The sequence below is a fragment of the Mustelus asterias genome, chromosome 14 (assembly GCF_964213995.1).
Source record: "Mustelus asterias chromosome 14, sMusAst1.hap1.1, whole genome shotgun sequence".
Taxonomy (NCBI): Eukaryota; Metazoa; Chordata; class Chondrichthyes; order Carcharhiniformes; family Triakidae; genus Mustelus; species Mustelus asterias.
This window is the reverse complement of record NC_135814.1, coordinates 1,882,719-1,909,890: the sequence shown is the minus strand read 5'-3', so window position 1 is coordinate 1,909,890 and position 27,172 is coordinate 1,882,719. Positions and strand designations below refer to the sequence as shown.

The window sequence follows — 27,172 nt, the reverse complement described above, 5'->3', positions numbered from 1 at the left end:
ACTTTTGAATGGGCCTACCTTGCATTAAGTTGATCTTTCTCTACACCCTAGCTATGACTGTAACACTATATTCTGCACTCTCTTGTTTCCTTCTCTATGAACGGTATGTTTTGTCTGTATAGCGCGCAAGAAACAATACTTTTCACTGTATGTTAATACATGTAACAATAATAAATCAAATCAAATCAAATTCACTGTGACTCCAGCAATGAGCAAGTGTCCAGACCAAAATCAGGAAATGAGGGGTTCGGAGATTCAGGGGGAGGGAAGAAGCAACAAGGGGAGGGGAGTGAAGGGCAGCTAATTGTTTTCTGGAATATTCCAGCCAGACTCTGAAATTTAGCAGTGTACACCAGACAGGCCACCAGACCTGATCCATGTGTCTCACCCATTCAGTATCTGGAAGCTGTGTCAGATATTGAGCTGTGAATAGGGAATTGAAGATTCATTCCCCACTCAGACCCCAGAATTCCCATGGACCCCTCGCCCATCTGCAGCCCTACGCCCTCACCAGCTCCAGGTTCACCCATCTCCCCATTCCCCAACACTCCACCACACCCTCGCCCCACTAAAGATAAGGGTATCTTTCCACTGAAGATCTTTAAATTGCAACTGGAATTCAATCGAATCTCATCGCTTACCTCAAAGTAATTGTTGTGTTTGGGCAGTGGCTGAGACGCCACATAGCAGCCGACTTCCCCGGAATTCCCCTGGTACCTGTCAGAGCGAGAGGGGAAACCAGATTTACACAGTGCCTCAGACAAAAGGACAGAGATTATCGATCAGTCACTCCATCATCTACTGTAACTAACCCCAAACCCGTAATTACTACCTAACCCCAAACCCATAATTATCATAGAAGAATCCCTACAGTACAGAAAGAGGCCATTCGGCCCATCGAGTCTGCACCGACCACAATCCCACCCAGGCCCTACCCCCACATCCCTACATATTTACCCACCAATCCCTCTAACCTACGCATCTCAGGACACTAAGGGGCAGTGTTTAGCATGGCCAATCAACTTAACCCGCACATCTTTGGACTGTGGGAGGAAACCGAAGCACCCGGAGGAAACCCACGCAGACACGAGGAGAATGTGCAAACTCCACACAGACAGTGACCCAAGCCAGGAATCGAACCCAGGTCCCTCGAGCTGTGAAGCAGCAGTGCTAACCACTGTGCTACCGTGCCGCCCATATTACTCCCTAACCCCAAACCCGTAATTACCCCCTAACCCCAGAGCTATAATTACCCCTGAACCCCAAACCTGTAATTACCCCCTAACCCCAAACCCGTAATTACCCCCAACCCCAGAGCTATAATTACCCCCGAACCCCAAACCTGTAATTACCCCCTAACCCCAAACCTGTAATTACCCCCTAACCCCAGAGCTATAATTACCCCCGAACCCCAAACCTGTAATTACCCCCTAACCCCAAACCTGTAATTACCCCCTAACCCCAAACCTATAATTACCCCCAACCCCAAACCCGTAATTACTCCCTAACCCCAAACCTGTAATTACCCCCTAACCCGTAATTAACCCCAAACCTGTAATTAACCCCTAACCCCACCCACTGTAATTACCCCCTAACCCCACCCACTGTAATTAACTCCCTAACCCCACCCACTGTAATTAACCCCCTAACCCCACCCACTGTAATTAACCCCAAACCCCGTCCACTGTAATTAACCCCTAACCCCGCCCACTGTAATTAACCCAACCCCGCCCACTGTAATTAACCCCTAACCCCGCCCACTGTAATTAACCCAACCCCGCCCACTGTAATTAACCGCTAACCCCGCCCACTGTAATTAACCGCTAACCCCGCCCACTGTAATTAGACCTGAACCCCGTCCACTGTAATTAACCACTAACCCCGCCCACTGTAATTAGACCTGAACCCCGCCCACTGTAATTAACCCAACCCCACCCACTGTAATTAACCCAACCCCGCCCACTGTAATTAACATCTAACCCTACCCACTGTAATTAACCCCTAACCCCACCCTCTGTAATTAACCCCGACCCCACCCACTGTAATTTAGCCCTAGCTCCGCCCACTGTAATTAACACCTAGCCCCGCCCACTGTAATTAACCCCTAGCCCCGTCCACTGTAATTAACCCCTAACCCCACCCTCTGTAATTAACCCCGACCCCACCCACTGTAATTTAGCCCTAGCTCCGCCCACTGTAGTTAACCCTGGATGTGCTGAATGTAACGGTTAACCCTCGTGTTGCTGGTCTCTGCTCTGTTTCACTGATCCAGGCAAGGTTTTGTTTGTATTATCCTCACCGGAGGACACAGCCAGTGACATGTATCCGTTCAGACCGGTCACACAGTGAGGGAGTTGCTGCTGATCCACACACTGCCCTCTTCCAGCTCAATATGTCTCGAACCTGCCGACTAAAGTCCTCCATTCCTGTGGAGAAGCAACAGCAGAATCAGGGACACATTTCACCAAATGTTTGCTCCTTTGATTTCTATTTTTCCGCACTCTGTGGCTATTCACAAAATCACAGCAGCACCAATTTCACCTTCCATTTCCTCCAATCAGGCTTCTGCCCCACAGCAACCAAACATCTCTTCTTATAAATCACAAGATCACAGCTGAGATCCTGTGTGACTGTGACAAAGGAAACTTTCCCTCCTCGTCCTTCTCCAGCTGTCTGCAGCCTCCTACACGGTTTGGTCACACAATCCTCCTCCAACACGGTTTGGTCACACAATCCTCCTCCAACACGGTTTGTTCACACAATCCTCCTCCAACACGGTTTGGTCACACAATCCTCCTCCAACACGGTTTGGTCACCCCATCCTCCTCCAACACGGTTTGGTCACACAATCCTCCTCCAACACGGTTTGGTCACACAATCCTCCTCCAACACGGTTTGGTCACCCCATCCTCCTCCAACACGGTTTGGTCACACAATCCTCCTCCAACACGGTTTGGTCACACAATCCTCCTCCAACACGGTTTGGTCACACAATCCTCCTCCAACACGGTTTGGTCACACAATCCTCCTCCAACACGGTTTGGTCACACAATCCTCCTCCAACACGGTTTGGTCACACAATCCTCCTCCGACACCTCTCCACTGTCACCCAGCTGGGCTGGGCTGCTCACATCTGGTTCCAGCTTTAGCCAGAGAATCACCATCAATGGTTTCTCTTCCTGATCCCACACCGTTACCTCTGGAATCCCCCGAGGATCGCTCCTTGTCCCTCCTGTTTATCATCCACACACTGACCCTCGGTGACATCATCTGAAAACACAGCGTTAGTTTTCACATGAACACGGACCATACCCAGCTCCACCTCACCAGGTCCTCTGTCCAATCCTCTGCTGCACTGGGATCAGCAAAAACTACCTCCAATTAATTATTTGGGAAGGCTGAAGCCGTTACCTTCAGAATCTGCCAAAATATAAGTCGCTGCCACATCCATTCCTGTCACCCGGTACCTGGCTGAGCTAACGCCAGACTGTTCACAAGTCGGGTGTCACATTTGACCTCAAGATGAGTTCCTGTCCAATCCAGCACATGGACTGCAGCGATTCAAGATGGCAGCTCACCACCACCTTCTCAAGGGTAACAAGGGATGGCCAATAAATGCTGGCGAGCCAGCGACGCCCATGTCCCATGAATGTATAGATAAAAATCCGCGCCATCACAAACACCATCCATTTCCAGCTCCATAACATTGTCCAACATTGCACCTGTCTCAGTGCATTTTCTGTTGAAAGCCTCATCGATGCGTTTATTGCCCCTGGATTTGATGGTGAACTGGTGCTCCGCGGATTCCCACGCTCCATCCTCTGTAAAATGGAGGTCATCAAAGTCTGCGCCGTCTGAGTCCTCACACACACCAAATTCCATCCACCCATTACCTCTGTACATTCCGAGGGAGTGCCGCACTGTCAGAGGGTCAGTACTGAGGGAGTGCCGCACTGTCAGAGGGTCAGTGCTGAGGGAGTGCTGCTCTGTCAGAGGGTCAGTACTGAGGGAGTGCCGCACTGTCAGAGGGTCAGTACTGAGGGAGTGCCGCACTGTCAGAGGGTCAGTACTGAGGGAGTGCCGCACTGTCAGAGGGTCAGTACTGAGGGAGTGCCGCACTGCCAGAGGGTCAGTACTGAGGGAGTGCCGCACTGTCAGAGGGTCAGTACTGAGGGAGTGCTGCACTGTCAGAGGGTCAGTACTGAGGGAGTGCCACACTGTCAGAGGGTCAGTGCTGAGGGAGTGCCGCACTGTCAGAGGGTCAGTACTGAGGGAGTGCCGCACTGTCAGAAGGTCAGTACTGAGGGAGTGCCACACTGTCAGAGGGTCAGTACTGAGGGAGTGCCGCACTGTCAGAGGGTCAGTACTGAGGGAGTGCCGCACTGTCAGAGGGTCAGTACTGAGGGAGTGCTGCACTGTCAGAGGGTCAGTACTGAGGGAGTGCCACACTGTCAGAGGGTCAGTACTGAGGGAGTGCCGCTCTGTCAGAGGGTGAGTACTGAGGGAGTGCTGCACTGTCAGAGGGTCAGTACTGAGGGAGTGCCGCACTGTCAGAGGGTCAGTACTGAGGGAGTGCTGCACTGTCAGAGGATCAGTACTGAGGGAGTGCTGCACTGTCAGGGGGTCAGTACTGAGGGAGTGCCGCACTGTCAGAGGGTCAGTACTGAGGGAGTGCCGCACTGTCAGAGGGTCAGTACTGAGGGAGTGCCGCACTGTCAGAGGGTCAGTACTGAGGGAGTGCCGCACTGTCAGAGGGTCAGTACTGAGGGAGTGCTGCACTGTCAGAGGGTCAGTGCTGAGGGAGTGCCGCACTGTCAGAGGGTCAGTACTGAGGGAGTGCTGCACTGTCAGAGGGTCAGTACTGAGGGAGTGCCGCACTGTCAGAGGGTCAGTACTGAGGGAGTGCTGCACTGTCAGGGGGTCAGTACTGAGGGAGTGCCGCACTGTCAGAGGGTCAGTACTGAGGGAGTGCCGCACTGTCAGAGGGTCAGTACTGAGGGAGTTCTGCACTGTCAGAGGGTCAGTACTGAGGAGAGCCGCACTGTCAGAGGGTCAGTGCTGAGGGAGTGCCGCACTGTCAGAGGGTCAGTACTGAGGGAGTGCCGCACTGTCAGAGGGTCAGTACTGAGGGAGTTCTGCACTGTCAGAGGGTCAGTACTGAGGGAGTGCCGCACTGTCAGAGGGGCAGTACTGAGGGAGTGCTGCACTGTCAGAGGGTCAGTACTGAGGGAGTGCTGCACTGTCAGAGGGTCAGTAATTTGGGAGTGCCGCACTGTCAGAGGGTCAGTACTGAGGGAGTTCTGCACTGTCAGAGGGTCAGTAATTTGGGAGTGCCACGTTGTAACAGATGCAATGGCACAATTTAAAGAGCAGGGCAGATCGCCCTGATGACCCAGTGAACAACTGGCAGCAACTAACATCAGCAAAATGGCGGTGATCTGGTCCTGGCACACTGCTGTGGGTGGGAGCTTGCTGTGAGTAAATTGACTGTTCCCTGTCTGACACTGCGACAGCGTTCACATTGTTTAACCCTGTGGCTGCCCTCAGCTGGAGAAATATTCGAGTCGCACTTGATTTCTGAAGCGTGTCTAAAGCGTTATTAATTTATGCATAAACTTATATATTTCTACACTAAATATTTCTTGATGTAACTGTTGAAAATCAATATATAATTACAAGTTGAGGTACTGTTTATCATAGCAGCACGGGTTCAAGTTGTTGAATGGCCTCCTCCGAAGACCATCAGAAATAGGAACAGGAGGAGGCCATTCAGCCCTTCGAGCCTGCTCCATCATTCAGTCTGATTCTGGTTGATCTAACACTCAGTTAATTAATAATCAACTGGGTAATCACAAGAATGAAGGGCCCAATGGTCTGCTTGTGTTTCTATTGTGTAAATGTGAACGAGGGGCTGAGGTGAAAAAGGTAATAAATTTAAACAAACGAAAGGAAAGTGAGTTAGATTAAAATTAAGGTAGCAATTGATTGTCTTTACGCAATACGGGAAAAGACATAAGTTTAAAAAAAAGGGTGGCATGGACAAGTTGGGGCGAAGGGCCTGTCTCCATGCTATAAACGTCTGACTCCAATTCTCCTGCCTTCGCTCCGTAACCATCAATTCCCCGACTGATTAAAACCTATCGAAAATGTTCAAGAACTCGGTCTCTCCCACAGCTTCCTGCTTTTATCAAACTAAACATGATGTGGACATGGCGGCGTTGGACTGGGGTGGGCACAGTAAGAAGTCTCACAACACCAGGTTAAAGTCCCACAGGTTTATTTGGAATCACGAGCTTTCGGAGCGCCGCTCCTTCGTCAGGTGAGTGGTGTTAGAATCATAGAATCCCTGCAGTGCAGAAAGAGGGCCATTCGACCCATCGAGTCTGAACCGCCAACACTTCTACCCAGGCCCTATCTCCGTAACTCCACATATTTACCCCGCTAATCCCGCTAAACCTACGCATCCCGGGACACTAAGGGGCAATTTAGCATGGCCAATGCTCCTAACCTGCACATCTTTGGACTGTGAGACTTCTAACTGTGCCCAAACTAAACAAGACAGTGAAACGTGTCAGGACATTGCTGAACATCTGAATTTAATTCTGAAGTGTCTGTCTGTGGTTACTGCAGCAAGGTGATTTATTTTTGAGTTGAAGCGGGCTCAGCGTGCTTTGGAAGTGTCCAATCTTCCAGCCTCGCACCGTCTGATTCCGCTCGGCTGCAAAGGAAACAGATTCTTTGGCCATTTGTACAGACTGTGGCCGACGTACAGAGGAAATGTTCTCCTCCTGGGATCCAGCCACTCCTAAGCAAAATATATATAAAATGTAAGATCAGAAAACTTTGAAGTGAAAGTTCTGGAACATATCATTCTGCCGCTTCAGCTGCTGCCTCTGGATTGCTTTCATCCTCTGTGCGAGTGCTGGAGGAGAACCTCACACACTGAATCAGGAAGACATTCAGAAACATGGATTAAAGAATCTTCCAGCACAGGGGGAGGCCATTCGGCCCAGGGTACCTGTGCTGGCTCTTTGAAAGAGCAATTAATTCCTCCACTCCCCTGTATTCTCATAGGCCGAAAAACCTAGGCCCAAACCCTACCACGGATTCCGGGGAAATCAGAGGCACAAAGGGATTTGGGAGTCCTTGTGCAGGATTCTCTTAAGGTTAACGTGCAGATTCAGTCAGCAGTTAGGAAGGCAAATGCAATGTTAGCATTCATGTCAAGAGGACTAGAATACAAGAGCAGGGATGTACTTCTGAGGCTGTATAAGACTCTGGTCAGACACCATTTGGAGTATTGTGAGCAGTTTTGGGCCCCGTATCTAAGGAAGGATGTGCTGGCCTTGGAAAGGGTCCAGAGGAGGTTCACAAGAATGATCCCTGGAATGAAGAGCTTGTCGTATGAGGAACGGTTGAGTACTCTGGGTCTGTACTTGTTGGAGTTTAGAAGGATGAGGGGGGATCTTATTGAAACTTACAGGATACTGCAAGGCCTGGATAGAGTGGACGTGGAGAGGATGTTTCCATTAGTAGGAAAAACTAGAATCAGAGGGCACAACCTCAGGCTAAAGGGATGATCCTTTAAAACTTTGATTTGATTTGATTTATTATTGTCACATGTATTAACATACAGTGAAAAGTATTGTTTCTTGCGCGCTATACAGACAAGACATACCGTTCATAGAGAAGGAAATGAGAGAGTGCAGAATGTAGTGTTACAGTCATAGCTTGGGTGTAGAGAAAGATCAACTTAATGCAAGGTAGGTCCTTTCAAAAGTCTGACAGTAGCAGGGAAGAAGCTGTTCTTGAGTCGGTTGGTACGTGACCTCAGGCTTTTGTATCTTTTTCCCGAAGGAAGAAGGTGGAAGAGAGAATGTCCGGGGTGCGTGGGGTCCTTAATTATGTTGGCTGCTTTGCCGAGGCAGCGGGAAGTGTAGACAGAACCAATGGGTGGGAGGCTGGTTTGCGTGATGGATTGGGCTACATTCACGACCTTTTGTAGATCCTTGCGGTCTTGGGCAGAGCAGGAGTCCATACCAAGCTGTGATACAACCAGAAAGAATGCTTTCTATGGTGCATCTGTGAAAGGAGGAATTTCTTCAGCCAAAGAATGGTGAATCTGTGGAACTCTTTGCCACAGAAGGCTGTGGAGGCCAGGTCATTGAGACAGAGATAGATAGGTTCTTGTTTGATAAGGGGATCAGGGGTTATGGGGAAAAGGCAGGAGAATGGGGATGAGAAAAATATCAGTCATGATTGAATGGTGCAGCAGACTCAATGGGCCGATTGGCCTAATTCTGTTCTATGTCTAATGGCCTTATCGTCTTATGGGGCGGGCGAGGTTCCAGAATGGAAATCTCTGTTGGCCTCGGGTGGGATTTTACAATACTTGCCCGGGCGAGTCGATAAAATCCCGCCCACACTCATTTTCAACTCTTTATCCAATTCCCTTTTGAAAGTTCCTGTTGAATCAGCTTCCATTGAACCTTCCAGATCACAACTCACTGTGAACCATTTCTTCTCGACTGAGTCAACATCACCAACCTATCATGTGAACTATTATTCTATGTCCACATATTCGGCCTGTATTTCCAACGCATTGTGTTCTTATTTAAAATTTCCAGAGTTGCAGCAATTTTCTTGGTCCCCTGGTTCTTTAGTCAATCACCTTCAATCTGTCTCCCACCCTGTCGCCTTTGGAAACTGTGTCTTCTCAGTTATGCCAACAAGGCCCCTTGTGATTTTGAACACCTCTGAACCTTCTCTGCTCCGGGGAGAACAATCCCAGCTTCTCCAGTCTCTCCACATTAACTGAAGTCCCTCATCCCTGGGAACATTCTAGTAAATCTCCCTCTGCACCCTCTCCAAGGCCTGGACATCCTTCCCAAAGTGTGGGGGCCATGATTGGACATTAAACTCCCGCTGGAGTCTAACCAGAGATTTATAAAGAGTTTACAATAAATTTTTGTACTCGATTCCCTCTATTTCTAAAACCAAGGATCGCATATCCTTTTTTGACAACTTGTTCAGCCACATGGGTGATTTGTACACACTCAGTGGCCATAATTCCATAAGATTTCAGGTAGTCATGGACAAGAGTGGTCCTCGGGTGAGGGTACTTAACCGGGAGAGGGCCAATTACATCCAAATTAGACAGGAGCTGGGGAATGTGGATTGGGAGCGGCTAATTGAGGGCAAATTCACGTCTGGCATGTGGGAGGCTTTTATGGGCCAGGGATTGAGGTGCAGGACAGGCATGTCCCTGCAAAAATGAAGGATAGAAATGGCAGGATTCGGGAACCATGGATGACAAGGGAAACTGTAAGCTTAGTCAAAAAAAAGGAAGCGTACGATAGGTCTAGGCATCTAAAAACTGACAAAACACTTGAGGAATACAGTGAAAGTAGGAAGGAATTTAAACGTGGAATTAGGAGGGCTAAAAGGGGCCATAAAATGTCTTTGGCAAACAAGGTCAAGGAGAATCCCAAGGCTTTATATGCATTTATTAGGAGCAAGAGGATAACAAGAGGAAGAGTAGGCCCACTCAAGGACAATGGAGGGAAGTTATGCGTGGAATCACAGGAAGTGGGTGAGATCCTTAATGAGTATTTTGTATCGGTATTCAACTTTTGAAAGTTCCTGCCTGATACCATCAAAGTTGACCTTGCCCCAATTTAGAATTTTGGGCCAGACCTATCATTCTCCATACCTATCTTAAAACGAATAGAATTATGGTCACTGGTCCCATAGTGATCCCTCACTAACACCTCTGTCACCTGCCCTTCCTTATTTCCCAAGAGGAGGTCAGGTTTTGCCCCCTCTCTAGTCGGGCCATCCACATACTGAATGAGAAATTCCTCCTGAATACACTCAACATATTTCTCTCCATCCAAGCCCCCAATGCTATGGCTGGCCCAGTCAATGTTGGGAACATTAAAACCCCTGACTATGACCACCCTATTTTTCTTGCAACTATCTGTAATCTCCTTACATATTTGCTCCTCAATTTCCCGCTGACTATTTGGGGGCCTACAGTACAGTCCTATCAAAGTGATCTCTCCTTTCTTATTTCTACCCAAATAGACTCAGTGGGCGAACCCTCGGATATATCCCCTCTCAGTACGGCCGTGATGTTCTCCCTAATTAAAAGTACAACTCCCCCTGTTCTTTCACCTCCTGTTCTATCTTTCCTGTAGCATCTTGAGCTGCCAGTCCTGCCCCTCCATTAGCTATTCTTCTTTGCATTCACTCCAAAGCTTCCACGTCATTCTGGTAGTGCGGTGACCAGAACTGCACGCAATACTCCAAATGCGGCCTAACCAAGGTTTTATAAAGCTGCAACATGATTTCCCAACCCCTGTACTGTGCCCCAGCTGCTGAAGGCAAGCAAGCCTTCTTAATCACCTTGGCCACCTGTGTTGCCACTTTTAGGGAACTGTGGACCTGCACACCCAGATCCCTCTGTATGTTAATGTTCCTAAAGGTTCTGCCATTTACAGTATAATTCACAGGGAGGTCAGGGAGGATATCGCAGATGTTCTGAGGATTCTGAGGAGTCCTGTTATTTAAGAAGGGTAGCAAGGATAACCCAGGTAATTATAGGCCAGTGAGCTTGATGTCAGTGATAGTGAAATTATTGGAGAAGATTCTTAGGGATAGGATCTATACACATTTGGAACTGAATGGTCTTGTTAGCGACAGACAGCATGGTTTTGTATGTGGGAGGTCATGTCTCACTAATTTAATTGAGTTTTTTGAGGAGGTGACAAAAATGATTGACGAGGGAAGGTCTGCGGATGTTGTCTACATGGACTTTAGTAAAGCATTTGACAATGTCCCTCATGGAAGGCTGGTGCAAAAGATTAAATCCCACGAGTTGGAATGTATCCCAGGGACTAAAAGAGATGGTGGGGAAAATAGCAAATACACGAGTGGTGATTTACCAAAATTCGCTGGACTCTGGGGTGGTTCCCACAGATTGGAAATCAGTAAATGTGACGCCACTGTTTAAAAAAGGAGGTAGACAAAAGGCAGGTAACTATAGGCCGGTTAGCTTAACTTCTGTAGTAGGGAAAATGCTTGAATCTATCATCAAGGAAGAAATAGCGAGACATCAGGATATAAATTGTCCCATTGGTAAGACGCAGCATGGGTTCATGAAGGGCAGGCCATGTCTGACTAATTTGGTGGAATTCTTTGAGAACATTACATGCGCAGTGGACAATGGGGAACCTCTGGATGTGGTGTATCTGGATTTCCAGAAGGCATTTGACAAGGTGCCGTAGCAAAGATTGCTACATAAGATAAAGATGCACGGTGTTACGGGTAATGTATTAGCGTGGATAGAGGATTGGTTAACTAACAGAAAGCAAAGAGTGGGGGTAAGTGGGAGTTTTTCTGGTTGGCGATCTATGGCTAGTGGTGTGCCTCAGGGATCAGTGTTGGGACCGCAATTGTTTACGATTTACATAGATGATTTGGAGTTGAGGACCAAGTGTAGTGTGTCAAAATTCGCAGATGATACTAAGATGGGTGGAAGACAAAGTGTGCAGAGGATGCTGAAAGTCTACAAAGGGATATAGATAGTCTAAGTGAGTGGGCGAGGGTCTGGCAGATGGAGTACAATGTTGGTAAATATGAGGTCATCCATTTTGGTAGGAATAACAGCAAAATGGACTATTATTCAAATGATAAAAAATTGCAGCATGCTGCTGTGCTGAGAGATCTGGGTGTCCTTGTGCAAGAATCACAAAAAGTTGGTTTGCAAGATCAGCCATGATCCTATTGAATGGCGGAGCAGGCTCGAGGGGCCGGATGCCCTCCTCCTGCTCCTAGTTCTTATGTTCTTATGTTTATGTTCTTATCAGGGGTGAACCAGCTGGATGGATTCAGAACTGGTTTGGCCATAGAAGACAGAGGGTAGCGTTGGAAGGGTGTTTTTCTGAATGGAGGTCTGTAACTAGTGGTGTTCCGCAGGGATCAGTGCTGGGACCTCTGCTGTTTGTAAGATATATATAAATGTCTTAGAAGAAAACATAGCTGGTCTGATTCGCAAGTTTGTGGATGATACTAAGATTGGCGGGAGTTGCGAATTGTGATGAAGATTGTCAGAGAATACAGCAGGATAGAGATAGGCTGGAAAATTGGGCGGAGAAATGGCAGATGGAATTTAATCCGGACAAATGTGAGGTGGTGCATTTTGGTCGATCCAATTCAGGTGGGAGCTATAAAATAAATGGTTGAACAATTAGGAGCATAGACACACAGAGAGATCTGGGAGTACCGCAGATCCTTATAAGTGGCAGCACAGGTGGAAAAGGTGGTGAAGAAAGCATATGGAATGCTTGTCTTCATCAGACGGGGCATCGAGTATAAAAGTTGGCAAATTATGTTACAGTTGTATAAAACATTGGTTAGGCCACATTTGGAATACTGTGTCCAATTCTGGTCATTACACTATTAGAAGGATGTGGAGGCTTTGGAGGGAGTGCAGAGAAGGTTCACCAGGATGTTGCCTGGTATGGAGGGTATTAGCTATGAGGAGAGATTGAATAAACTGGGATTGTTCTCCCTGGAAAGACGGAGGCTGAGAGGCGACCTGATAGAAGTTTATAAAATTATGAGAGGTATAGATAGGGTGAACAGTTGGAAGCTTTTTTCCCAGGGCAGAAATGACAATTACAGGGGGCACAAGTTCAAGATAAGGGGGGAAAGGTTCAGTGGAGATGTGCGGGGGAAGTTTTTCACACAGAGGGTGGTGGGGGCCTGGAATGCGCTGCCAAGTGAGGTGGTTGAGACAAATATGTTAGCCACATTTAAAACTTATCTGGATAAACACATGAACAGACAGGGAATAGAGGAATATAAGAGATTGGTCTGGATAGGTAAATGTGATCGGCACAGGCTTGGAGGGCCGAAGGGCCTGTTCCTGTGCTGTACTTTTCTTTGTTTTTTGATTATTTTCCAATCTTCACCAGATACAGGGAGGATGCTGGAGGACTGGAGGAATGCAAATGTGGTTCCCGTGTTTAAAAAGCTATGAAGGAATTGCCAAACAATTATAGGCCGGTTGGTCTTACTTTGGAAAATTGTTTGGATCAATCCTGAGAGATTGGATAAACTGTCAGTGGAAAGGCACAGACTAGTCAGCGATAGTCAGCGTGGCTTTGTTAAGGGAAGGTCATGCCTTACACATTTGATTGAATTCTTTGAGGAAGTAACAAGGAGGATTGATGAGGGTAGTGCAGTGGATGCTGTGGATTTTATCAAGGCGTTTCAGAAGGTTCAACATGGCAGACTAGTCAAAAAGGTAAAAGCCCAGGGGCTACAAGTTAACGTGGCAAATTGGATCCAAAGTTGGCTTAGCAACAGGAAACAAAGGGTGTTGGTCGATGGATGCCCTTCCGAATGGAAAGTTGTTTCACTGGTGCTTTGCTTGGCTCAGTGTTGGGACCTCTGCTGTTTGTTTTATATTTTAATGATTTGGAATTGAGTGTGGGGGCACAATTGGGAAATTTATGTTGCTGACATTCTTCACAGTCTGGTGAAGACGGGTGAGCTGGAGAGAGAGACGAGGGTGCTGGACTGTCTCAAAATGGGAGGATTCCACCCTCTATGTCCCACTCACAACTTACTGTCCCACCATTTTTGTATCATCAGTAAATTTGGCTACAGTATCCAAGTCTCTAATAAGGATGATAAACATTAGAGGCCCCAGCACTAATCGCTGCGTCACTTCACTAGTTACACATGGCCAAACTGACAATGACTCATTTATCCATGCTCTCTGTTTCCTGGTAGTTATCCAATCCTCTCTCCTTGCTAATAGCACCCCCAACATTATGAGCACTTGCACAGTAACCTTTCATGTGGCACCTTGTCGAATGCCTTCTGGAAATCCAAATACATCACATCCACTGGTTCTCCTTTATCCACCCTGCTTGTTATATCCTGAAAGAACTCTAATAAATGTTTCAAATGTGATTCGCTTGCACAAAGCCATCGCTAACTCTGCCTGATTGTGCTGTGATTTTCAAAATATCCTGCACAACCTCTTTAATAACAACTGTCACCCCATCAAACTCTGCATTAATGACCATCGTAAGAAGTCTCACAATACCAGGTTAAAGTCCAACAGGTTTATTTGGTAGCAAATACCATAAGCTTTCGGAGCACAGCTCCTTCGTCAGATGGAGTGGATATCTGCTCTCAAACAGTGCAAACAGACACAGAAATCAAATTACAGAATACTGATTACAATGCAAATCTCTACAGCCAGCCAGGTCTTAAATGTACAGACTTAATGACCATCCTCAGCCATGTCTAACTACCACCAAATCTCCTTCCCCCTTTCAACATTCCAAAGGGGCCATTCTCTTGGCAACATCATAGTCCACTCTCCCATCACCACAGTCTATTCCTCACTTACTCCCAATCACCAGCTCCCTGTCTGATCACAGCTTTCCATCCTAGCACGGGAGAAGGAACTTCTGTTCTATTTCCTCTCTCCTCACTGACTGAGGCCTGAAACTTTGCGGCTGAAGTGTGGATGATGTACTCTTTCAACTGTTACTCACAGCACAACGTGGTTTGCTCTCCAAATGGAAACCAGACCCAGATCGGGGGCTACTCTGTGGAATATCTCCACTCAGTCCCCCCACAAACCAGCCTCCCATCCATTGACTCTGTCTACACTTCCTGCTGCCTCGGCAAAGCAGCCGGCATAATTAAGGACCCCACGCAACCCAGACATTCTCTCTTCCACCTTCTCCCATTGAGGAAAAGATACAAAGGTCTGAGGTCATGTACCAACTGACTCAAGAACAGCTTCTTCCCTGCTGCTGTCTGACTTTTGAATGGACCTACCTTGCATTAAGTTGATCTGTCTCTGCACCCTAGCTATGACTGTAACACTACATTCTGCACTCTCTCCTTTCATTCTCAATGAACGGTATGCTTTGTCTGTATAGCGTGCAAGAAACAATACTTTTCAGTGTATGTTAATACATGTGACAAGAATAAATCAAATCAAATCAAAATCAAATCAAAGTGTGGCCCCAATGTTCCGGTTAATTCTCCACTTTACTGACCCGTTTGATCTCAGCCTCCTGCAGTGTTCTGACGGAACTCACCGGAAGTTTGAGGAGCATCGCCACATCTTCTGATTTGACCTGTTACAGTTCTCTGGATTCAACGCTGAGATCAACAAGTTAAGGCCATAACCTCTGACCCCATTTCATTTCCCTTTATGGTGTTGCTGACATTTTCCTCATTTTGCTTTGCCATTGTTCATTTTGCCATTCTCACCTCCTCTTTTGCCAAGCTGAGAATAACCTCTTTTCCGGACTCGCTGTTCCCTGTTAGCTGATTCACTCTGGATGCTAATGTATCACCTCCAAAACCACGAGCTCTTACCTTTTCTCTCTCTCTCTGTTTCTCGTCATCTAGCTCTCCATCTCTCTCTCCCCGTTTCTCTCCATCTCTCTCTATCTCTTTCTCTCCCTCTGATTCACTCTCTTCCAGTCTCTCTCTCTCTCTCCCCCTTCCTGTTTCTCTCCATCTCTCTCTCTTTATGGTGTGACACAGTGGCACAATAGTTAACACTGCTGCCTCGCAGCGCCAGAGTTCCGGGTTCGATTCCCAGCTTGGGTCACTGTCTGTGTGGAGTTTGCACATTCTCCCCGTGCCTACGTGGGTTTCCTCCGGGTGCTCCGGTTTCCTCCCACAATCCAAAGATGTGCAGATTAGGTCTAATTGGCTGTGCTGAATTCTCCGCCAGTGTACCTGAACAGGCGCTGGAGTGTGGCGACTAGAGGATTCTCACACTAACCATGGGCCAAATACGGGCAATTGGGACTAGCTTAGGGGTTTAAAAAAAAGGGCAGCATGGGACGAAGGGCCTGTTTCCATGCTGTAAACCTCTATGACTCTATAACTTCATTGCAGTGTTAATGTAAGCCTATTTGTGATGAATAAATAAACTTTAACTTTATCTCTTTCTCTCCTTCTGTTTCACTCTCTTCTAGTCTCTCTCTCTCTCTCTCTCCCTTCCTCTGTTTCCCTCCATCTCTCTCCATCTCTCTCTCTCTCCCTCTGTTTCTCTATCTCTCTCTCTCTCCTCTCGGGCGCTCCATCTAACCCGCTATCTCTGTCAGGTGCAGTCACTGCTGTAAATGGGCACGATCCATCTGCAAATTCCAGGAAAACCTTTTTCCACAAATCCAGGTTCGGGACACATTCAATCGAATTGCCTCCTCTCTGCCCCCTGCCGTCCCCGCCCCCCCTCCCCACCCCCCCCCCCACCACCACCCCCCCGCAACAGCCCCCTACCCCACAACCCCCAACCCTCAACCTCACTGAGACGATGCAACTCCCCAAACATGTCCACGGGCAACCCAGCAACTCATCCGGAAAGCAAACAGAGGCTCAAGTACAAACTACTCCCTGTTTAACAGTGTTTAAATAGCAGTGCCTGGAGGATAATAAGCTCCAGGGAGGGAGGTTAACCACTCTCTTGCAGTTAGCGTGCAGCCTGCTGACAGTAACAAGGCCAGAATACCATCTTTCTTTGGGAACTGCAACATTGCAGCAGCCCCAGATCAGAACAAGTTGTTCACATTATCGCGCAATAATGACATTGTGGATGGCTCACTCTCAATGGCTGTCGACACACCAAAACAAGACGGTAAGTCTGCCTCCAGACAGAATGTGATTGGTGAGTGGCTTAACAAGGAGAGTGGCTGAGAGGGTCCGGTTTAAGCGGGAGCTTTCCACACTGAACGCAGACACATGACAGACAGAATTTATATTTTACTAGCACCTGCACAAGCTCAGAACAGACGTTCAAACGCACTTCACAATCAATTGCAATATTTGAATTGTAGTCACTGTTGCAGTAAGGAAGGCGGTCAGGTCATTTGAGCACAGCACGATCCCACGGGAGGCAGTATAAGGACCAGCAGGCCACCCGTTTTCAATGTTGGTTGAAGGATAATTATTTCTCCAGCACGTGGCGAGAACTCCCCTGTTCCTCTGACAATAGTGGCCATGGGAAATCTTACACCAAGAGGAGATTTATTTCATGTCTTATCCAAAAGATGACACACCACCAACAATGCAGCACTCCCTCAGTACTGACCCTCTGACAGTGCGGCACTCCCTCAGTACTGACCCTCTGACAGTGCGGCACTCCCTCAGTACTGACCCTCTGACAGTGCGGCACTCCCTCAGTACTGATCCTCTGACAGTGCGGCACTCCCTCAGTACTGACCCTCTGACAGTGCGGCACTCCCTCAGTACTGACCCTCTGACAGTGCGGCACTCCCTCAGTACTGATCCTCTGACAGTGTGGCACTCCCTCAGTACTGACCCTCTGACAGTGCGGCACTCCCTCAGTACTGACCCTCTGACAGTGCGGCGCTCCCTCAGCACTGACCCTCTGACAGTGCGGCACTCCCTCAGTACTGACCCTCTGACAGTGCGGCACTCCCTCAGCACTGACCCTCTGACAGTGCGGCACTCCCTCAGCACTGACCCTCTGACAGTGCGGCACTCCCTCAGTACTGACCCTCTGACAGTGCAGCACTCCCTCAGTACTGACCCTCTGACAGTGCGGCACTCCCTCAGCACTGACGCTCTGACAGTGCGGCACTCCCTCAGCACTGACCCTCTGACAGTGCGGCACTCCCTCAGTACTGACCCTCTGACAGTGCGGCACTCCCTCAGTACTGACCCTCTGACAGTGCGGCGCTCCCTCAGCACTGACCCTCTGACAGTGCAGCACTCCGTCAATACTGACCTTCTGGCAGTGCGGCGCTCCCTCAGTCCTGACCCTCTGACAGTGCGGCACTCCCTCAGTACTGACCCTCTGACAGTGCGGCACTCCCTCAGCACTGACCCTCTGACAGTGCGGCACTCCCTCAGCACTGACCCTCTGACAGTGCGGCACTCCCTCAGTACTGACCCTCTGACAGTGCAGCACTCCCTCAGTACTGACCCTCTGACAGTGCGGCACTCCCTCAGCACTGACCCTCTGATAGTGCGGCACTCCCTCAGCACTGACCCTCTGACAGTGCGGCACTCCCTCAGTACTGACCCTCTGACAGTGCGGCACTCCCTCAGTACTGACCCTCTGACAGTGCGGCACTCCCTCAGTACTGACCCTCTGACAGTGCGGCACTCCCTCAGCACTGACCCTCTGACAGTGCGGCACTCCCTCAGTATAGACCCTCTGACAGTGCGGCACTCCCTCAGTATAGACCTTCTGACAGTGCGGCACTCCCTCAGCACTGACCCTCTGACAGTGCGGCACTCCCTCAGTATAGACCTTCTGACAGTGCGGCACTCTCTCAGCACTGACCCTCTGACAGTGCGGCACTCCCTCAGCACTGACCCTCTGACATTGCAGCATTCCCTCAGTACTGATCCTCTGACAGTGCAGCACTCCCTCAGTACTGACCCTCTGACAGTGCGGCACTCTCTCAGTACTGACCCTCTGACAGTGAGGCACTCCCTCAGTACTGACCCTCTGACAGTGCGGCACTCCCTCAGCACTGATCCTCTGACAGTGCGACACTCCCTCAGTACTGACCCTCTGACAGTGCGGCACTCCCTCAGTACTGATCCTCTGACAGTGCGGCACTCCCTCAGTACTGACCCTCTGACAGTGCGGCACTCTCTCAGCACTGACCCTCTGACATTGCAGCATTCCCTCAGTACTGATCCTCTGACAGAGCAGCACTCCCTCAGTACTGACCCTCTGACAGTGCGGCACTCTCTCAGTACTGACCCTCTGACAGTGCGGCACTCCCTCAGCACTGACCCTCTGACAGTCCGGCACTCCCTCAGTCCTGACCCTCTGACAGTGCGGCACTCCCTCAGTCCTGACCCTCTGACAGTGCGGCACTCCTTCAGCACTGACCCACTGACAGTGCACCACTCCCTCAGTCCTGACCCTCTGACAGTGCGGCACTCCTTCAGCACTGACCCACTGACAGTGCAACACTCCCTCAGTACTGACCCTCTGACAGTGCGGCACTCCCTCAGTACTGACCCTCTGACAGTGCAGCACTCCCTCAGTACTGACACTCTGAGAGTGCAGCACTCCCTCAGTACTGACCCGCTGACAGTGCGGCACTCCCTCAGTACTGACCCTCTGACAGTGCGGCACTCCCTCAGTACTGACCCTCTGACAGTGCGGCACTCCCTCAGTACTGACCCTCTGACAGTGCGGCACTCCCTCAGTACTGACCCTCTGACAGTGCGGCACTCCCTCAGTACTGACCCTCTGACAGTGCGGCACTCCCTCAGTACTGACCCTCTGACAGTGCGGCACTCTCTCAGAACTGACCCTCTGACAGTGCGGCACTCTCTCAGTACTGCACAGAAAGTGTTTGACTTTGTTTCTGCACTCCAGTCTCAGAGTGGTTCGAACCCACAATCTTGTGACTGAGAGATGAGTGAGTTTCTGCCTGTGCTACAGCCGAGACTCCGGGGCAAGAGACGATGGACACGAGAAGTTGGCCAAATATCAGCAAAGCTCAGCATCGACTTGCAGGCTGTTGAGCAGAAGGCAGGGCTCCCTGCCATGTCTGTGAGCCATTTAACCGGTTCCACTCCCCTCACCCTTTCCCTGTCGACCTGCCAATCATTTCCACTCAGCTGCTGATCCAACTCCCTTTTGAAAATCAGGATTGGCTCTGCTTCCAGCACACAGTTTGGGAGTTTCAGCACTTTCTGACACAGCGTGCGTGCACTCGCTGCTCACCAGCCTGTTTTTCTTGCTCTGGTTGGTGTCAATGTTTGCCTGGAGTGACAGGAGGATTCCTCAGAAAACGCACCCATGACCAAGTGTGAAGTCTGGTTCAGCATCGCACGTACTTCAACAGGCAATGTTACGGTCGGTAAGCTCTGGAGACAAGGTATTGCACAACACACAGCTGGCTGGGCCTCAAGCTTTTCGTTTTATAAGCAGATTCCAAAAATAGCACCTCACTTTCACCATCACCATCATAGAACCATAGAATCCCTACGGTGCTGAAGGAGGCCATTCGGCCCATCGAGTCTGCACTGACTCCCTGAAAGACCATATTTCCCAGGCACACCCTCCCACCCTATCCTATCTATTTACCATGACCAATGCACCTAACCCGCACATCTTTGGAGTGTGGGAGGAAACCGGAGCACCCGGAGGAAACCCACGCAGACACAGGGGGAACATGCAGACTCCACACAGACGGTGACCCAAGCCGGGAATCGAATCCGGGTCCCTCGCGCTGTGAGGCAGCAGTGCTAACCACCATGCCACCATGGGCTGGGTCTTAACAACATACACGCTGACACACATTCGTACACACACGCACACACACACGCACACACACACACTCGTGCTCCAGGTCTCGGGGAGTCCCGCTGCCTATTTGCCCCAGTGGGACATTGGGAAGGCTGTGCCTTTCGCTGCCTGGGACCCAAACTCAAATTCCACACGCAGTGTCAGTGCCGTTTTCATTCTTTGATTTGATTTATTATTGTCACATGTACTGGGATACAGTGAAAAGTATTGTTTCTTGTGCGCAATGCAGACAGAGCGTACCATTCATAGAGTACACAGGGGAGAAGGAAAGGAGAGAGTGCAGAATGTATTGTTACAGTTATAGCTCGGGTGTAGAGAAAGATTAACTTAATAAATAGCGTGTTGTTCGAGAGTTTAAAAGAGTTAAAGTTTTAAAACCACAGAATGAAAGGATAGAATGAGAGGGTGAGCTGGGGGCAGCTCACAAGTGGCTCCAGAGTGAGGTAACCTTTTGTGAGCCGTCCCCAGCATACCCTCTAATTCTATCCTTTACTCTCATTCTGTGCTTTTAAAACTTTACTCTAACTCCTATTAACTCTCTAACGACGCTCTATTAAGCTGACCTTTCTCTCCACCCTCCTTATGACTATAACACTACGTTCTTCTTGGGTTTCAATCGGTTGAGGTTGAAAAGTTTTCTGTCCATCCTGTAGACGATGTCCACTCCATTGGGAAGCTTGTTCTTGACAAGGTGCAGGATGGTGGTGATGAAGATGGAGAAAAGTCTGGGGGCGATGACACTTCCCAGTCTTGGCCTCGGAGGTTTCCGTCGGTGACGACTGTCACTAACATCTTGTCATTGAGGAGTCGGAGGATGTTGATGAATTTCTCTGGACAGTTGGCCTTTGAGGCAGACCACTCCATCTGACGAAGGAGCATTGCTCCGAAAGCTTATGGTATTTGCTACCAAATAAACCTGTTGGACTTTAACCTGGTGTTGTGAGACTTCTTGCAGTTGGCCTTTGCCAGGGTCTTCCATAGCGCTTCCCGATTGACTGAGTCAAAATCCTTGTTCAATTGGATGAAGGTCATGTGGAGTGGATGATGAGTGGCGTAAATTGAATGTAAGAGTCTTTAAACTAAAAGTTATGGCAGGGAGCTCAGTCCAGTGTGTTGTACCGCCTGCAACATGTGGAATTTTGTAGAAGCCCCTTGCAGTCTGGATGACCACGTGTGCAGGAAGTGCCACTGGTTTGGTTGATTGTTTTGAGGCAGTGACTGGGTGTGTAGACGAGGTTAGTGCAGTCGATGTCATCTATACATGGACTTCAGCAAGGCTTTTGACAAACTCCCGCATGGGAGGCTGATGAAGAAGGTAAGAGCCATGGGATCCGGTGCAAATAGGCAATCTGGATCCAAAATTGGTTTAGTGTCAGGAGGCAGAGGGTGATGGTGGAAGGTTGTTTTTGTGACTGGAAGCCTGTGTCCAGTGGTGTTCCACAGGGATCGGTGCTGGGTCCCTTGCTGTTTATAGTGTACGTTAATGATATAGATGTGGGTGGTATGATCAGTAAATTCACAGATGGCACGAATATTGGTGATGTGGTGAATACGGAGGAGGACAGTCTTAGATTACTGGGTGATATAGACGGGCTGGTTAGACGGGCAGAACAGTGGCAAATAGGATTTAACCCTGAAAAGTGTGAGGCGATGCATTTTGGGAGGACTGACAAGGTAAAGGAAACACACAATAAACAATCGGACCTTAGGAAACACAGAGGATAGAGGGACCTTGGTAAGCATGTCCATAGGTCCCTGAAGGCAGCAGGACAGGTAGATAAGGTGGTTAAGCAGGCATATGGGATACTTACCTTTATTAACCGAGGCATTGAATATAAGAGAAAGGAGGTTATGATGGAGTTGTATAAAACGCTGGTTAGACCACAGCTAGAGTACTGTAAGCAGCTCTGGTCGCCACACTGCAGGAAGGATGTGATTGCACTGGAGAGGGTGCAGAGGAGATTCACCGGGATGTTGCCTGGGATGGAGCGTTTCAGCTATAAAGAGAGGCTGGTTAGACTGGGGTTGTTTTCCTTGGAGCAGAGAAGGCTGAGGGAGGACCTCATTGAGGTGTATAAAACTATGAGCAGCGTAGACAGGGTGGATAGGAAGTAGCTGTTCCCCCTTAATAGAGGGTCAATAACCAGGGGGCACAGATGTAAGGTAATGGGCAGGAGGTTTAGAGGGGATTTTAGGAAAAGCCTTTTGGCATGGTGGGAGTCTGGAACTCACTGCCCAAAAGATTGGTTGAAGTGGGAAGCCTCACAACATTTAAGAAGCATTTAGATGAGCACTTGAAATGCCATAGCACACCAGGCTATTGACCAAAGTGCTGGAAAATGGGATTAAAATAGATAGGTGATTGATGGCCAGCATGGGCACGATGGGCCAAAGGGCCTCTTTCCGTGCTGAATGACTTTATGACTTGGACTCAGGGATAATAGGTGTTATAGCCAAATTTGCACTGAAATAGGTGGGAAAGCAAGTTGCAATAATGAAATTAGAAATTTACAAATGGATATGGATAGGTTCAGTAAATAAGGTAACAGTTTCAGGTGTAGTTTAATGTGGGTGAGAGTGAGGTTGTGTGAGGAAAAATAGAAAGGCAACTTATTATCTTTGGAGAGAAACTTTGTAGTGCTTTGGTGCAGAGGGATCTGGGTGTCCTCATGCATCAATCGCAGAAAGCTAGTGTGCAGGAACAGCAGGTAATCAGGAAGGCAAATGGAATCTTGGCATTTATTGCTAAAGGAATAGAATATAAAAGTAGTGAAGTGTTGCTGCTACTGTACAAAGCAATAGTGAGATCGCGCTTAGAATATTGTGCACAGTTTTGGTCTCGATGTAGTTGCATTGGAGGTGGGTTCAGAGGAGGTTCACTGGATTGATTCCAGAGATAAGGCATTTGTCTTGTGAAGAGAGATTAGGCAGTTTAGGCCTGTATTCCCTGGAGTTTAGGAGAATGAGAGGAGATCTAATGAAGGTGCATAAGACGATAAGTTTTAGGATAAGGGGTGGCAGATTTAAAACAGAGGTGAGGAAAAATTCCTTCTCTCAGGGTGGTGAATCTGTGGGATTCACTCCCCCAAAAGTGCGGTGGATGATGGGACATGAGTAAATTTAAGGACAGATTTTTAATGAGTAACGGGATTGAAGGGTTATGGAGAACGGGCAGGAAAGTGGAGTTGAGGCAGAGATGAGATCAGCCACGATCGTGTTGAATGGCGGAGCAGGCCTGAGGGGCTGAATGGCCCACTCCTGCTCCTAGCTCTTCTGATTCTTGTAATGTTGCTCCTGGCATTTCTCTTGAAGTTGTTGCCATGATGTGGAGTTGCCAGCGTTGGACTAGGGTAAGCACAGTAAGAAGTCTCACAACACCAGGTTAAAGTCCAACAGGTTCATTTGGTAGCGCGACCTTTCGACGAGCTGCTCCTTCATCAGGTGAAGCTCTGAAAGCTCATGCTACCAAATAAACCTGTTGGACTTTAACCTGGTGTTGTGAGACTACTTATTGAAGTTGTTGAGCAGTGAAAATCATGTCTGCTGTTTGGTTAGAAGCCACGCTGGCTTTCCGGAAGGATTGTTTCAGAGACTGGGAGGAGGCGGCTAACGAGAATTTGGTGATAATCGTCCCAGCAATGGAGAGTAGGGAGAGTCCTTGGTAGCTCCCATGATCCGCTGTGTCTCCTTCCTTGAAGACAGTGGCGATGGCAGCATCCCTGAGGTCAGCAGGAATCCCTGCTCTGTCCCAGATTTTCAGCACCAGCTGATGGAGATGATGGGTCATCTCTTCTTCAAGTTTGAGAATCTCCACTGGAATTCTGTCCACTCCTGTGGCTTTTCCATTCTTCACGTGTTTAATGGTGACTTCAACTTCATCCACTCTTGGTGGGAGTCCAAGATCACCTTTGATGAGGAGTTGGGGGACATCTTCAAACACGGCTTCATCTGTGAACGTGTCATAGGGGAGGCAGTGGCGCAGTGGTATTGTCACTGGACTAGTAATCCAGAGACCCAGGGGATAATGCTCTGGGGACCTGGGTTCAAATCCCGCCATGGCAGATGGTGAAAGTTGAATTCAATAAAACAAATCTGAATTGCAAGTTTACTGATGACCGTCAAACTGTCGTCAATTGTTGTAAAAACCCATCTGGTTCACTAATGTCCTTTAGGGAAGGAAATCTGCAGTCCTTACTTGGTCTGGCCTACATGTGACTCCAGAACCACAGCAATGTAGTTGACTCTTAAATGCCCTCAGGAATGGGCAATAAATCTGGACCAGCCAGCGACACCCACATCCCATGAATGAATAAAAAAAAAATGTTTTCTCCATCGGAGGCTGATGTTTTCTCTCTCTCTGGATTCTGTCCTTACTCTGGACCAGTTTGAAGCTGAGAGTATTGGGTCCATATATTGCCTTGGTGTCACTGAAGAAGCCCCGGTTGTTGTGCTCAGTGAGGAGTTGCAGATTCTTAGCTTTCTCAGTCCACCATTAGTTCTTGGTTTCCCTTGTTCATCTTTGTCCCTCCCCCTTTGCCGATTGGTGAGTTCTCCTCTTTGCTTTGCCGGTTATGTCATTTTGCCAGGCATGGAGAGCTTTCTTCTTCTTGTTGATGAGGTCTTGGATGAAGTGGTCGTTCTCATCAAGCCAGTCTTGGTGTTCCCTGGTCTTCTTCACAGCTCGAGGTGGTGACTGTCTTCAGCTCTTTCCAGTTATTCTCCACTCCATTAGAATGAAGAATTGGAGATTTTGGAGAAGACATTATGGGAAGGTCATGAGCATGCTGACTCTTGAAGCTGTTCAATGTTGATCTTTTTTTCTGGGCTATTTCTTCATCCTCCACTGCCTGCCTGATTGTTCCTCCACCTCTCCAGCTCCACCTCTCAATCCTTTATGATGTTCTTTAAAACTAATCTCTTGTGAGACATTAACGTATCTTAAAGAAAGGTTTTTTATCATGATTTCTGCAGCTCACAGCTCCAGTGATGTCACTGCTGTTGATTTGGCTGGAAATGTCCTTTTGTTGCTATTTGAGAGGTTTAAATGTTTGTGTTTACTCTGGGATTAGTTTTACCATCCTGCATTGTTAGGAGGACTGTCATGTGTTTTTGGACAGTTTTCCCTCCCGGTGAGTTTAAGGTTTCATTTTCAGTTCTGAGCTGCAGTTGGGTTCTAACTGGGATAGCCAGCTGGACAGAAGTCTCTCTCTCCCTGTTCCATTTAGAAATTCTGCTGGTGATCTTAAAGCAAGGTTTTGCCTTCTTGAAGGAAATATTCTGCTATTGTTGTTAAGCTGTCTTGTCTTCAAACTGTTCGGAGTGAATCCAGAGAACTGCAGACTTCAACCAAAGAACTCAATTTCCATTATCACGTGAGCAGTAGTCTTTGCTGTATTGAACCTGATTAAAAGGGTTTTGTCTATGACAAGGGTTCTGGTTTGATTGGAACACATGAGAGATCTTCATTAAGGGTTATACATTTATAGTGATTGCTTTGTTTCTTGTTTATTATTGATAAAAGTTCTTGCTGATTTTCTTACTATCCATGTCAACTATATTCTTAAATAAACATTGTTTGATAAAAGCTCCCTCATGGGTCACTTGAATCATATCTTATCATGCTTATCCGAGCCAAATTCAAAATGCAAAACTTCTGATCCAGGCGGGCTTCATAAAACACTTTGGAGTTTCTGACCTGAACCATAGCAATTGGACCAAACTTCTAATCAGCTGAGAGTCACGACTGCATCTTCTGTATCAGGCCTCACTATCCCTCCGATAATATACAGACCAAAATAGTTGACAGTGCTCCAAGCTATACAACCTCGTTAGACTTATCCCCTTGTGTGGCTCAAAGACAAACTTTGCTTCATAACATTCCTGTGAAGCATTTTGAGATGTTTATTGTGTTCCAGGTGCTATACAAATGCAGAGAGTGGATGTATTGGTAGTTGGAGCTTTGTCCAACATCAGGTTGAAGTGTAATTTCAAAGTATTCCGCAAACATTGGCCTGCTGGCCAGGCTCAGCTGTGATCCCAGAGATCACAGGACATCACCTGGTCTGGCTTCCATTTCCTGAAACTCCTTCCCAGGCTCACTTACAGCCAGGGAGACTCAGATATTAAACCACATGGTTCCATTCTACTGCACCTCCTGACTTGACCCTCATTGAAACAATGATCGATTTTTTTACTGTCCTCTCTTACCCAAGGGACTGTTCCTGGTATTAAGATTAATGGGACCAAGTATGCCCCAGCAATACAGACAAAGAGCAGAAGGATTTGGGGGTACATGCACACAATTTACTACAGCAATGCAGATTAATAAACCCAGATAAAAACAAAAGCAACCCAAGCAATAAAGTTCTTCCCGCAACAGACAGGATGGAAAAGCAAAGTTAAACTGCACTGCTCAAAACTGGAGCAGCGCTATTATGGGATTGGTCAATGCTCACCATGACAACAATGACTGGCATCTTCAAAATTACTTGCTGCAAATTCTCCACCTCCGGGACTTCACCATTCACTGGTTCTTTATCCCAGGATTTTGGGGTTCACTCTCTCTCCCTCTCTCTCTATCCCAGGATTTTGGAGTTTTCTCTCTCTCTCTCTCTCTTTGTCTCGTCACTGGACGCAGGTGAGGTCCCAGAGGATTGGAGGATAGCTAATGTGGTCCCGTTATTTAAGAAGGGTAGGAAGGATAACCTGGGTAATTATAGGCCGGTGAGCTTGACGTCCGTGGTGGGGAAGTTGTTGGAGAAGATTCTTAGAGATAGGATGTATGCGCATTTAGAAAGGAATAAACTCATTAACGATAGT

General features: G+C 48.1%; 2 protein-coding genes across 2 annotated transcripts in view; one reads left to right on the top strand and one right to left on the bottom strand.

The window, feature by feature from the left end:
- LOC144504067 (SPRY domain-containing protein 3-like) overlaps positions 1-3,882 on the bottom strand; it is a 450,173-nt gene extending 446,291 nt beyond the window's left edge. Inside the window, exons 1-3 of the mRNA XM_078229230.1 lie at positions 3,684-3,882; positions 3,198-3,270; positions 642-717 (exon numbers count right to left, since the gene is read on the bottom strand). Coding sequence (XP_078085356.1) covers positions 642-717; positions 3,198-3,270; positions 3,684-3,882 — 348 coding nt within the window. The remainder of the gene's footprint in view (positions 1-641; positions 718-3,197; positions 3,271-3,683) is intronic.
- LOC144503448 (natural resistance-associated macrophage protein 1-like) overlaps positions 1-27,172 on the top strand; it is a 432,123-nt gene that overhangs the window by 72,800 nt on the left and 332,151 nt on the right. The gene's annotated exons all lie outside the window — the stretch shown is intronic.